This window comes from Loxodonta africana, chromosome 17 (genome assembly GCF_030014295.1).
Source record: "Loxodonta africana isolate mLoxAfr1 chromosome 17, mLoxAfr1.hap2, whole genome shotgun sequence".
Taxonomy (NCBI): domain Eukaryota; kingdom Metazoa; phylum Chordata; class Mammalia; order Proboscidea; family Elephantidae; genus Loxodonta; species Loxodonta africana.
The window spans coordinates 67041804-67056556 of NC_087358.1; the positions used below are offsets into that span (position 1 = coordinate 67041804).

Genomic DNA, 14753 nt, shown 5'->3' on the forward strand with positions numbered 1-14753 from the left:
TACTACTGCCCCTCAAAGCTTCCTCAGACATCTGCACCGTCTGTGATCTGCCTGAAGCAAAGAGTTGGACTCAGTGACCTAACGTTTTAGTTGAAGATACTCTGCCTGGTATCACAGCTTATGAGGGCAAAGGATCCAAATAAACCTGACACAGCTTGCCTTTTCTCCTATTACAGAAGTAATAATGCAGAAAATATGTGGTGTCGCTTAGCCTTGAGGAAAGAAAATCTTTCTAGTTAGATTGACAATACTGCAAAGTTATCCCACGTCTTGCAAATGTATTTCTGAAATGAAATAACTGCTAAAAAAAATTTAAATAACTGCCTGTGGTTGCCTGCCAGAGGATGACAACATGCAAATTGTCATTTTCACTCTTTCTCTTTGATACATACTCTTACCTGCTAAAGGTGGCCAGGCAATAAAGGAGCATCTGTTTTTTCCTCATATGGCATTAGCAAGGTGATCACCAAGAGGAAAGGGTTTGATCATTCTATGTATTACGGTAAATTCGCAGTTACCTCTGATCATGGAAATTAAGTTTGCGAAAGAAAAATGAAATCCATAGAGAATCCCAGAATTACTCTTAACCTAATGCTTCAACCTTGCCTGTCATCACTCCTTTACTCAGGGAAGCTCACAAATTGATTTGTAATTATGTCCATTTTTCTGGGAATTAGATGGAAGACTTGGCGAGCAAGAAAATGACCAAGCAGGTAGTAGTAATCAGGAAAAAAAGGAGCAAAGTTCAGACGTATGTAGAGCAAGTAAACTTGAGTAAACTGTGATATGGCTACCAACGTCGCTGTTTGTTGAAAACCCCAGTAAACCTTGAAAGCTGGCCACCTCCTCCAGGAACCCTTCCTGATCCACTATGTAGATGTTTCATTCTTGATCAAGCAAAATACTTTATAGCACTACTTGACTTGGATTTTTGCAATTCTTGGTATTAAAATAACTGTGTGCTTGCCTTATATCTATACCTACATTTTTTTTATCTGAAAGCAGCATTTTTCATTTGAGAGCAATTTTGCTTAAGCTGTCATTACATTCCCTGTAATTTCTGTCATTATGGGTATATAATACATCTTTGCTATATTATTTAATTCGTCAGTATTTGGGTGGTGGCTGTTGAAACTAGAGGCAACAGTAGTGAAATAGTTTTCAATATTTCTGGCTGTATGATTTTTCATTCACATGAACTATTAAGCTGAAGCCAATATGTAAAGCAGAAAAACAGTTCTAGTTGACATCAACGGAGATGAGCGGTGAGAGACCCAGAATTCTCCTCACGTGGAGACTTCCCACTTCCAATGACACATGCTCAAATCACTTGTAAGGGACAATTTGAAAAAGTTTGGCTTTGGAGCCAGCAATTTTTTAAAATTCCCTATCAAATAACTACATGATCTTTGTCAAGTTAATTTCTCTGAGACGCACACAAGTTCTCAATAAACGATAGCTGTGGTGATAATTATGATAATGCTGCTGCTGCTAACGAGATGAAGGTTCCAGGAAAAGGCCTTCTGGCTCTTTAGCATCTCTCATACCCTCCATTCCCATAGTGCTTACAAAGTTTAGGTTCTCATCACTGCTTGTCTTGACCTCTTCAATAGTCTCTTGGTTGTTTTCACTGCTTTCATTCTCTCCCCTCTCTAATCTATATTCCAATGGCTGCCAGAAAGATCTTTCTAAAACGTAAATCTTTTCATGTGCATGTCTCTCTCCAGTATAAAACCTCTCAATGGCCTGCCATTAGTGAGAGATGACAGTGCATGCTCCTTAGCCTGGTGTACCTGTCCTACCCTCCAGCCTTATTTCTTACCACCTGTTTCCTTCCTCATATTGACTGATAGGACAAGTAGGAAAAAAAATCCAGAAAATAGAAATCATCAGATAATCCAGATACACAGACACCTGAGACTAATATTTAAAAAAATAGATGACAACACAAGAATTATTCTAAAGACTGGAATACATAAAGGAAAAGAATCATATGAAAATTCTAGAACCAAAAATACAGTAACTCAAATTAAGAATGTAATATGTGGATATTGGGGAAGCCAGCACAACTTGTGCAAGGCAAAGTCACGGAAGCTCCATAGACACATCCAAACTCCCTGAGGGATAGAATTGCTGGGCAGAGGGCTCTGGGGACCATGGTCTTGGGGAACACCTAGCTCAATTGGCATAACATAGTTTATAAAGAATATGTTCTATATTCTGCTGTGCTTAGTAGCATCTGGGGTTTTAAAAGCCTGCAAGTGTCCATCTAGGATACTTCACTGGTCTCACCCCTTTCGGAGCAAGGAAGAATGAAGAAATCTAAAGATACAAGGGAAAGATTAGTCCAAAGGACTGATGGTCCACATCTACCACAGCCTCCACGAGACTGAGTCCAGTACAACTAGATGGTGCCCAGCTACCATCACTGACTGCTCTGACAGGGATTACAATAGAGGGTCCCGGACAGAGCTGGAGAAAAATGTAGAACAAAATTCTAACTCAAAAACGAAGACCAGACTTGCTGGCCTGACAGAGACTGGAGAAATCCTGAGAGCATGGCCCTGTGACACCCTTTCAGCTCAGTAATGAAGTCATTCCTGAGGTTCACCCTTCAGCCAAAGATTAGACAGGCCCATAAAACAAAACAAGACTAAAAGGGCACATCAGCCCAGGAGCAGGGACAAGGAGGCAGGAGGGAACAGGAAAGCTGGTAATAGGGAACCCAAGGTTGAGAACGGAGAGTGTTGACATGTCGTGCAGTTGTTAATCAATATCATAGAACAATGTGTGTATTGACTGTTCAGTGAGAAACTAGTTCTGTAAACCTTCATCTAAAGCACAATAAAAAATTTAAAAAATAATATGTGGATTTAATAGCAGATTAAAAGCAGATGATGAAAAGATTAATGATCTAGAAGAAAAGTCAATAGAAACTATCAAAACTAAAGCAGGAAGAAAAAAGGATGCAAAATATAGAAAAGAGTCATAAGAAAGATGACCAAAATTTCCATGATACATGACAGTGGAGTCCCAGAAGTGGGGCGAGAGAGAGAAAAGGGCAGAATCAATATTTCAAAAGATAACGGCCAAGGTTTTTCCCAAACTGACAAATGACATCAAGCCACAAATCCAGGAGTCAATACTTACCACATGCAGGATAAAAACAAAACTATCACAAGAAATTGCTAAGATGCAAAGGCAAACAATAAATCCCCAAAGCAGCAAGGAGTAGTGGGAAGAGGTCATTACTTTCCAAGGAACCACAATGAGACTCACAGCCAAGGTCTAAAAAACAAACAACTAATCAAGGCAACAAACAAATAATATAAGCCAGAAAATTTGGAATGCCACCTGTAAGTCCTGAAGGAAGATGACTGCCCACGTTGAATTCTATACCTAGCAAAAATATGCGTTTCAAATGAAGGCCAATGAGGAGCGACTGCTGAATAGGTATGTGGTTTCTGTTTCCGGCGATGAAAATGAATTGGAATTAAATAGCGGTGATAGCTGCTCGACATTATGAATGTACTAAAAACCACTGAATTGTACACTTTAAAATGGTGAATTTTATGTTACGTGATTTTTATTCCAATTAAAAATAGAAAATTTAAAAACTGAAGGCAAAATAAAAACATCTTAGAAGAATAAAGACTGTGAGAAAACTAAATGATACTCTAAAGAAGTTCTTCAGGAGTAAGGAATATGAACCCAGGCCAAATCATAGAAATCAAGAAGGCAACCAATAGCAAGAGAAAGTGTCAATATGTGGGAAATAAAAACTAATAGACCAGTTGTAATAATGTATTATGGGTTTTTTTGGTTTGGGGTTTAAAAAGACACGTAGAATTAGAAAACATGAAAAATTACCCAAAGACAATGGGGTGGAGGAGTAAACGGGATTAAAGTGTTCTAAGGGTTTTGTATCACTCAAGAAGTGGTAAAAATAATAACATATTATTATTATATATAGGTCAAAAATGAATGCTGTAATCACTAAAAGAATATTAAAAGAGTGAATACCCACCAAGATTATAGACAGGAATAATGAATTAATAACTCATTTTTGATCATTCCAAAAGAAGGCAAGAATGGACAGAAAATGGAATATAGAAAGCAAATATATTTATAATTGCATTAAATTTAAGTGGATCAAACACACCAATTAAAAGAGAAAGGTTGACTGACTGGATAAAAACAAACAAAAGTTTATTTGTTACTTAGAAGGACACACTTTAAATGTAAAGTCACAAAATCTTTGAAAGTAATTGGATGGAATAAGGCATATTCTGAAAATGATAACCAAATCAAAACTGGTATACCTATACTAATGTCAGAAGAAGTAGAGTTTAAGGCAAGAAGGGTCACTAGAGATAAAGTGAAACATTTAATAATGATAAACGTATCAATACAAGAGATAATAATTGAAAATTGTATGCTCCTAATAACCCAAGAAGAGGTAAAAAATGTAAAAAGATTAATAACAATTGAAGAAGTTAGAGATGTAATTAAAAGTACCATTTACAGAGGCACCAGAATGAGAGAAATTTAGAACTGAGTTCTATGTTGCCTTAAAAGAGCATATTATTTTTACTTAAGTCAACTAGTTCTAGAACATAAAAAAACCCAAGCCTATTGCTGCTGAGTCTATTCTGACTCATGGTGACCCCATGCATTACAGAGTAGACCTGCCCCATAGGGTTTTCTTGGCTAGGCCTTTTTTCTGTGGCACCGTTAGGTGGGTTCAAACTGCCAGCCTTTAGGTTAGTGGTTCAACCATTTGTAGCACACAGGGACTGAGATGTTCCATAGATGGAGAAAACGAAAACCTCCCAAGTTTAGTGATGTTAGCAAAAGAAACTGGGTAAGAATAATGAACCACTAACCAACAAAAAAAAAATCATCTGAATCCAATTTTACTGATGGATATTTCCGAGGAATGCCAGGGCAGTTCAATACTTTGAAATCTATCAAAAAATGGAATATATCAACAAACTAAAGGGGAAAAAAACTGTGATTATATCTATACGCTGATAAGACTTTAATGACTGGTGGAGTAAAACGAGTAAGACCATATACAAAAATAAATTCTAGGTTCTAAATTAAAACAAAAACTAAAACCCCAAAACCAAACTACAAACAAAATAACAATAGAAACGGAAAAGCTAGAATGAAATTTCAGAGAACATTTGCATTAAACCTTTTCAGTTCCTCCATTAGAACTGACTTTTTCTTTTTCACATTTACCATCTGTTTTAGGCTGGGTTCTCTAGAGAAGCAAAAACCAGTGAAGCGTGACTACAGAGGCAGCCAAGTCCCAAGTCTGTGGGTCAGGTGCCAGGCTGGAGGCTGCGGGGTCTGATAAACCCAAGATCAGCAGATCAGAAGGCAGGCTGCTAGCTCACGGGCTGCAGAGGCTGATGAATCCAAGATTCAGGCAATATGGCAGGCTGCTGTCTCAAGTCCCAAGAACCGGAGGTTAGATGATGATGAGCTGAATGCAGGATCCAAAACCAGCAAAAGCCAGCAAGCTTTGCCAGAATGTCCGTACATGTTAGATGCTGGCCACACCTCTAAAGAAACTCCTGTTACAACTAGTTGGTGGATCACATCAGATCACATCATGGAGGTGATTACATTATATCACAAAATGGAGGATAACTACCCCATTACATAACTGCCGAATTAGATCATTATGTAACGGCCAAACCACTAAGAATCATGGCCCAGCCACGTCGACCTTAACCATCACACCACCTGTCCCGTCCCCTGCCATGTACCACTCAGACGTCTGGTATAAAGGCCTGTACGTTTTGTTTTTCTTATACGTTTCCTTACTTCCCCTGTGAGGTCTTTGAATGCATATCTTATTCATCCTAGTATATCCAGTGCCAAGCACATAGTAGATACTTGTTATGGATTGAATTGTGTCCCCCCAAAATATGTGCTGTAAATTCTAACCCCAATACTTATGGTTATAATCCCATTTGGGAATGGGTTGTCTTTGTTATGTTAATGAGGAAGTATTAGTGTAGGGTGTGTCTTAAGTAAATCTCTTTTGAGATAGAATGGATTGAGCAAGCAACCAGGCAAGCAAGCAGAGATGGGAAAGATAGATGCCACACCACATGAAGATCACCAAGGAACCCAGAAACAGAAGCTAAGAAGATACAAGGACCTTTCCTCAGAGCCCTTAGAAAAAGAAAAGCTTCCCCTAGAGGTGATGCCCTGAAGTCAGGCTTCGAGCCTCCTAAACTGTGAGAAAATAAAAATCTGTTTGTTAAAGCCATTCACTTGTGGTAGTTCTGTTACAGCAGCACTAGATAACTAAGACCCTAGTTAAAAATTTCTTGGCCCAATGGATAAATGATGACCCTTGAGTAGCATACCTGCAGCCATTTCTGCCTGCTTGCCTCCTGGGTGACAGGTGGACAGAGCTGGGAGGCAGACCATTTCCCCGGGCAGATAGCGCAGTAGAAAGAACATGGAATTTGGAGTCAGATTGACCTGGGTTGACTCCTGCTTACGAGCTATGTCATCCTTCCTGCAACCTTACATCTCTGAAGCTTATTTTCTGTAAAGTGCTTTGGGTACTACTGGATCTGCAGTAGATGCTCAGAAACTTAGCTGTTACTGTTATTGCTAAAATTAAGCTTGACTAAGACGGGGGAAGTAGATCACCAGACCTTTCCTCCAAGGCACCCCTGGGTGGACTTAAACCACCAACCTTCTGGTTGGTAGCCAAGTGCTTAACTGTTTGCGTCACCCAGGGGCTGGGGGAGAGGTCCCTAGGTGGCATAAACAGCAAGCCACAAACACTCTCTGTGCTCCAGTTCCCTAATCCGTCAAATAAGAAAAAAAAAAAAGATCTTCCATTCTGTCCTCCTCAAGCTGCAATGTGAAGTTCAAAGCAGAAAGCGGATAAGATTGTATTCAAAATTTGAAAATCATAAGCGTGTCATTTGTTAGTGTTCCCGTGATAACAAAACAAAAATCCTTGCTGTGCTCCTTATTAGCTGTGAGACCTTGAGTCACTTCACTCTTTGAACCTTAGTTTCCTTGTCTGTAAAATGGGCCCACCTACTCTGCAGACTGCAGGTTTAGCAGCAAAGCAAACAATAGGAACTAAAAAAGACAAGATACAATATTACTGTGTCTGATATTGTTCATTTGTATTATTCCTATTACAGAGCTGCACGTAGACTCACAACTACATGATTTTGAGCCTGCCATCAAATCCCATATTCTCTCATGCTAGCAGATATGCCTGACCCAAGCCATGTTGTTTTCAGTCTCCTTATATGCATGCAAAACCTGGACGGTGAATGAGGAAGACTGAAGAAGAATTGATGCCTTCGATTTGTGGTGTTGGTGAAGAATATTGAATACAGCACGGACTGCCAAAAGGACGAATGAATTTATCTTGGAAGAAGTACGACCAGAATGCTCCTTAGAAGCAAGGATGGCAAGACTACGTCTCACATACTTAGGACATGTTATCAGGAGGGATCAGTCCCTGGAGAAGGACATCATGCTTGGTAAAGTGGAGGGTCAGTGAAAAAGAGGAAGACCCTCAAGGAGATGGATTGACATAGTGGCTGCAACAATGGGCTGAAGCATAGCAATGATGGGGAAGATGGTGCAGGACCGGGCAGTCTTTTGTTCTGTTGTGCACAGGGTTGCTTCAGTTGGAACAGATTCCACGGCACCTAACAACAACAAACCAGATACTGGCCTCCATGCGGTGGCCTTAAGCAGGAGAGCGGTTCTGCCTGAAAATCTCTGTGACTTTGCAACAAATCTCAGGGAACCTTTGATTACAAACCAGGCCTGCTGAAGTGACAGATGCAATTGACTTAGCTGCCTGGAAGCTGTCGCTTCCATTACTGGGCTTTCTTGGCTGTCGGGTGTGTGACAAAGATCAGTGCCGGCCAGAGGTAAATGTGGGTAACCACCTGGCGGAAGTGAGCTGAAAGCTTCTGGTGTGCTGTGTCCTAAGAGCAGGAAGGGCTGCAGAGGCCCTGGGCAGGTTGAGATGCCTTGCCCCCGAGCAAGCCCTGCCTCCTTCCTCTGTCCTCACCTTCCCTCTGAGAGATGCAGTGCCAGGCCCCTCTCTCTAGCCCTGGAGGCCTGGTATTCTCTAGTATAGCAGTCTGTAGGACTGCCAGAAGGAGCCCTGGTGTGCAACAGTTAAGTGCTTGGTTGCTGACATAAAGGTTGGCAGTTCTAACTCACCCAGCGGCTCCTTGGGAGAAAGGCCTGGTGACCTGCACCCATAAAAGATTACAGCCTAGAAAACCCTATGGGACAGTTCTACTCTGGCACATGGGGTCGCTATGAGTTGAAATCAACTCAACGGCATTTAATAACAACAGGACTGTCAGAAGCACACACAAGCCAGTTTTAGAATACAACCAGAACGCTCCTTAGAAGTGAGGATGGCAAGACTTCAGCTCGCTTACTTTGGACATGTCATCAGGAAAGACCAGTAGCTAGAAAAGGACATCAGGTTTCGTAAAGTGGAGGGTCAATGAAAAGAGGGAAAACCTCAGTGAGATGGATTGACATAATAACTGTAACAATGGACTCAAACGTACCAACAATTGTGAGGATGGCACAGGGCTGGGCAATGTTTTGTTCTGTTATACCTAAGTTGGTGCAGACTCGATGGAACCTAACAAGAACAACATCCTTATATTGATGCAAACAACTAATGCACCTGGTTTTAACTGAAAGGTTGGAGATTCAAATCTGCCCTGGTGTGCCTTGGAAGGAGAGTCTGGTGATCTACTTCTGAAAAATCAGCCATTGAAAACTCTGTGGAGCCGATTCTACTCTGATACACGTTGCCGTGAGCTGGAATCGACTCCATGGCAACTGGCCTATCCTCATATTGACCATAATTCCAGCGGTATAAAGGCTGAGGTCTCTGGGAAACTCAGGATTTAGAGAAGTGAGTTTGAAAGTGAGAAATGAGGAAAACGTCTTAGGAAGTGGCTACAGCACAGTTACCCCTGGTTTTGTCTTCATTGGCGTGTATATTCCTACCTGTGCAAAGCAATACAAATTTATGCCGTCAGCCAGTGACATAAACATTTTCTTTCCCCAAGCAAATCTGATAATTGCTACATTGTAACATACCTTGCCACAAACAAAACAATATATTTTGGATGTCAGCTTTTAGTGCACACAGAACAAGTCTTCACGGAAAACAAGGAACCACCAGGTCAGATAAGACCCTGAACTGTGGTTCCCACTTACCTACTGAGATGGTCCAAACAGCGATGATTTTCAGAAAGGCCTTTGTTCTGGAGTTGAAGCGGCTGTGATGGATTGGGTTCTGGATGGCGACATAGCGGTCCAGCGAGATGGCACACAGGTGCATGATGGAGGCGGTGGAGAAGAGCACGTCCAGGTAGATCCAGACCGCACACAGCTTGCTGGGCAGAGGCCACCGGTACCCTGCCAGGCAGAAGGTTTGCGTCAGTGCGTGGATTATACCCTGTGACACCATTTCCCTCCTGCACAGGTGGCAATGGGCAGCAAGATATTTTCAATATTTGAAAAAAAGCCTAATAGTAAGTGTGCTTAACTGTACGGAGTGCACTGGCTGATGAATACCAAAACCCAAAACCAAGCCCAGTGCTGTGAAATCGATTCTGACTCATGGTGACCCTGGAAAAGGTTAACGCTTGGCTACTAATGGAGAGGATGGCTGTTCAAACCCACCAAGAGGTGCCTCAGAGGAAAGGCCTGGAGATCTATGTCCAAAAGGTCACAACCTTGAAAACCCTATGGAACAGTTCTACTTCTATAACTCCATACACATAGGGAATCCATGCGCTGGTCAATACAAGGTGTGAACATTTCTAGTGGCTGAGATTCTGTCTGTGTGTGGGGGTTAACTCAGGCTGCTCCCTCTTCAGCTTTTCTCTCTCTTTTCTGCCTAGCAAAGCCTACTTTTTTTGGTATTTTTAATGACTTAGGTCAGAATTTGTGAAGTGTTTTGGGCTCCTCTACTGAAGCGCCTCTTGAACTGTACTGTCACAGCTTATTCACATCTATTTCTCCATCTTCTAGTCGTTATTAGAACTGCTCAGGTTCACATAGTGAAGGCCCACGGCAGTCCCTCAAAAAACGGTACTGCTGTGAATGAATATGTGACTCAAAATCCAGATTGGGAATGTATCTCTATTTGTAATGATGAAAAATAAGGGATTACCTAATACTGGTTTTTGTTGTTAAACTCAAATTTTGGGTTATGGAAAAAAACCAAAGAAAACCTTGAAGAAAAGCACAGATGCTTTTGTTTGAGAGCGGTGTTTCTCCTACTTTAGCAGGCATCCTAATCCCAGGAGGGTTTCTTGAAGCTGACCTCTAGACCCCACCCCCAAGGTCCGGCTCAGTAGGTCTGGGGTCCAAAAAATCAAACCCACTGCCGTCGAGTAGATTCCAACTCATAGCGACCCTACAGGACAGAGTAGAGCTGCCCCGTAGAGTTTCCAAGGAGTGCCTGGCGGGTTTGAACTGCCGACCTCTTGGTTAGCAGCCGTAGCACTTAGCCACTACACCACCAGGGTTTCCAAGTCTGGGGTAGGGCTGGAGAATTTGCATTCCTAAATCCCCAGGTGAGGCTGATGCCGCTGACCGAGGATCACACCTGGAGAACCACAGTGGTTTAACCCCTGGCTGCACATTTTTCAACAGGAGAGCTTTAAACCATGGGGTCAAACCCCAGGCTAATGAAATCAGTCTCTAGAGGGTAGACAGGGAGCCCTGGCAGCATAGTGGTTAAAGCCCTCAGCTGCTAACGGAGGTTGGAACCCACCAGCAGCTCCGCGGGAGTAAAACCTGACATTCTACTTCCCTAAAGGCTACAGCCTTGGAAACCCTATGGAGCAGCTCTACCCTGCCATATAGGGTCTCTCTGAGACAACAACGTTGGAAGGGTAGGAGGACGTGGACTGTGCGCCTCAAGGTGTTTTAAAGCTCCCGGAGAAGATTCCAGTGAGAACCACTGCAGGAGGTCACCTGTTTTAGGAAGCTAGAATATATCTTACGGGATAAGCAAAGTGTCCTGGTTTTGTTTGTTTTGGAGGGAGCTCAAATGTTCAAAGATTTATATAAACCTTAACTAGTGTTGGTAAGTGTAAGCAATGGTGCTAGATATCTGTGTATGTGAGAAGGAAAATTCTAAAGACCACAGTTTCTACATGAAAATGTAGAGCCACAAAGCTGCACAGACCTTCCACAAGCAAAATACTTTCTTCACTGAAATTGCCTACATGGATATTTAGAAACGTAAAGGGCAGAGCAGAAGGCTAACTTGGTGCCTTCCACTCGGGTTATTTGCAAAGAGTTTGAGCTAAAACGAGAGCCTTTTCCTCAGCAGCGCCTGAGGGGAAGCCACATTCCGCCTGTTCGGAACTGATCTTGGCCATTAGAGGACTTTTCTCTGCCAGGAGGGAGCCATGGGCCTCAGTCGGGGTTTCCGTGGCGGGGATGAGGAAAAGGGCACTTCCTCGGGGGAGAGGGCTTCACGCCCCGCCGTGGGGGTGGCAGGAGAGCAAACCCCTGGAGGGGCGGAACCCCCAGCAGATTCAGCTGCTTGCGGAGCGTGGCCGCCGCCAGGGGGCGCCGTTGCACCCCGAGCGGGAGGCCCCGGTCGGGTTCTAGCTTCCTTACCGGACCGGCTCCTGTCCACACCCGCTGACTTCTGTCGCTCGGGGGCACCCCCGCCCTCCCGCCTGAGTTTTGGTTCCCGGACCTGCCCGGCTCTCAGTTACATCCTCCACCCCCTGGAGTTTGCTTCCAAGAGGAGGAGGGTTTTGGGAAGTCAGAACCAATTCAGAATGTCTGGGAAATAACAGACGATTTAATGAAATCAGCCTGGTGGTGGCATTTGAGCGGTCGGGTGGGGGCTGTCCTCATAAGCGTCATCGACCCTGTGCAAACTGGCGGCTGCTCTCTGCAGCTCACCTTCTTCCCCCTTCACACTTTGCAGGCTGAGTTGGTATTTTTTAGCCTCCATCTAAGATTTGGCCAGAAATCCCCTTTCAGAGAGCTCTCATAACCTGTCTCCAAGCTCGGGGTGACTGCTGATTATGTACGTGTCAGCAGTCTCAGTATTCTCTCTCTCTCTTTTTAAGGAAGAATCTGGCTGTATTACTCATAATTTGGAAAGATACCACATTCTGCTCCCTGCTGAAGCTGTCCCAGTGTTTGCTGACTTGCTGAGAGGTTTGACTGTTACAAACTTTGTTGAGAAGAAAGCAAGATTAATCTCTTTCCATTTGTTTTCCATCCTCCCCCAAACCAGACGGGATGAGTTTAGGCATATGCATTTTTAAAGAGCTGAGGGTATAATTCAAAGGCATATTTCCAAATTAGCTTCTCTGGGCAGGGAACAATTGAAACGGGAGGAATTCATTTATTCTAATGGAGACTCTTCAAATGTTAACATTAAAACCACTGCATCAATGATGTTCTCCCTGCACATGTTTCAAGGTAAGGTTTTATCATCCCAGTAGAAGTGCTGAAAATTGTGTGGCAAAGATAAAATGGTTCTGTCCTGAACCCCAGAAGATCTGTCTGGGAATAAAAAAAAAAAAAAAGGACAGATAAATCATTGCTTTATGACTGTACTGGGGCACTCATCAACATTTCTGCCTCAAATGTATATGTTTTAAAGCACAAGACTTTTATAATTCTCTCTCTACTTAAAAAGCATGTGTTTTAAAGCACAAAGCTCCAGTGATCACAGCTAACATGTTGTCTGCATTTTTTATGACTGGAATCCCATTGTAAGAGTGAAATTTCAGTAAGTAGCATAACATGGTGAACCCTAGTCAATAAGCAAAGCCTTCTAATTACAGTTGGTCCCCTGAGCCCCTGCTGGTCTGCTAATGTCGCGTACACGCTGTCGTTACCATGTGGATACAGCTGGGGAGCGATTGCCACTCACCATACAGGATGGTTAGCATGGACACGGGCATCACAAGGAAGCCCAGCAGCATATCAGCTATGGCAAGTGACATCAGGAAGTAGTTGGTGGCGTTCTGCAGCTTTTTCTCTAGGGACACTGCCATGATGACGAGTATGTTTCCAGCAATGGTTAGAATAATCACGACAGCTGTCAGCAAAGCAGACCAGTTTTTTTCCTGGAGATGAAGTAAGGAGTAACACGGTGGTGAGAGGCAGCCTTCACAGGACAGGTTTGTCCGATTTTCAGAGTCCACTGTCCAGTTAAATGCATCCGAGGTGTTAGCTTCTCCCGAGTTAAAATTGTGATCGTAGAACCTTGTGTCATCATTTAATTGACTTAAGGAGTTCGGAGTCAAGCTCAAAGAAGCGTTTTCTTCACAAAAAATAGGCATGGCTAAACCGGAACTTTTCACAGATGAAACACAGAAAAATGAACAAATTATAACCTCTGATGACAATCCATCTTTATGTCCCCGCACTCTGTCACACTGAAACTGGGTTCCCTCGCTGGCGTCTCCCCTCGTATTATTACAAGAAGAGTTAAAGACCTGCAATCGTTGTTTATATTTTCTTCCGTCTCAGTTTTAGCAGAGTCCACGGCTTGGTTCTCTGTTTCCTCCCAAGCAAGGTGAAAAAGGCAGAATGAACTTCTAGCATAGAGGCTGTGGAGTTTTGAGCATTCAGGGAGAAAAACGTGGTCCTGGCCAAAAAAGAAAAGTTTTATAACTGCCAAGAATCTCTTTTAGCTATATCTCATTCTTTTGGTCATGCGGCTCACACTAGCTTAACCATGGAAATTTGAAAGAGCATGCAATCCAGAACCGCTGGGCTGTGTGCATTTTACATCAAGACAGTCAGTTAAGAATACATCCAGTGTTAATTCCATAGTAATTGGATGTACTTTGGGTTATATACTTCTCAGTCTGTGTTAAGCTGAATTGCCACAGCTGCTGTCAGGAATTTCAGCTTGTATTATGTTGCTTAGTTAATAAAAGAAAGAAAGAAAGAAAAGGTCTTAAGCAAAGATTAATGATAACTTCCCACACTAGAAATTCCCGTGGAAATGATTACATCTTGGCCAAGTATGACTTCAAGCCGGCAAGAAAATTACAGAGCAATAAAATAGAGCAGCCTGAGAACTTACATTTGTCTTCAGCGTCCACACACCAGACACTCTTGGCTGCTGTATGACTTGCTGCATTTCTCATAGTATTTAAGCCGGGGTTGAGTCCCTTCTCCGTGAGCTTCCACCAGCATAATATGATAGTAATTTGATTTCTGTGTTGCTGACTTCCAAAACTGCATGCGAGCGTGGAGCCAGTCCCAGCCCCGCGAGGGCGCGGTGCGCGCGGGTCTCCTCTGCGCTGGGTGACTCCCTCCGGTGCAGCTGGCCTCAGTGAGGCACGCACTGAGAAATCATTCAGGAGCCTCTCGCCGAGTCACACACAAGCAACCTCACAGCAAAGTAGGAAGAGCGGCCGCAGCGTGGGACTCCTGTTTCCACGGGGGTGGAGTTGCTCTCTGCCTGCTGTTCACTTCCTCAGACCTCCCTCTGTGTGTCAGAAACTGCAAGGTAGCAGCCGCCGCCGGGGAGGGCGGACCAAGCAGGCTTTTCTCCCTTTTTGCCACATGTTAACGCTGGGAAGTTTCCCTTCATTTTCAAAGAGAGAAGCTGGGGAAATGGCCTTTTGTATAGATTCCTGACAAGGCTGGTAAGCCCCCTGGTGATATCTTAGAGGGTGAAGGGTGAGGAGCTAACTAACGCACAT

At 43.2% G+C, this 14753-nt stretch overlaps 1 protein-coding gene across 1 annotated transcript in view; it reads right to left on the reverse strand.

The window, feature by feature from the left end:
- HTR2A (5-hydroxytryptamine receptor 2A) overlaps positions 1 to 14014 on the reverse strand; it is an 89272-nt gene extending 75258 nt beyond the window's left edge. Inside the window, exons 1-2 of the mRNA XM_023551308.2 lie at positions 12965 to 14014; positions 9262 to 9462 (exon numbers count right to left, since the gene is read on the reverse strand). Coding sequence (XP_023407076.1) covers positions 9262 to 9462; positions 12965 to 13376 — 613 coding nt within the window. The 5' untranslated portion in view covers positions 13377 to 14014. The remainder of the gene's footprint in view (positions 1 to 9261; positions 9463 to 12964) is intronic.
- Positions 14015 to 14753: the final 739 nt, after the last annotated feature.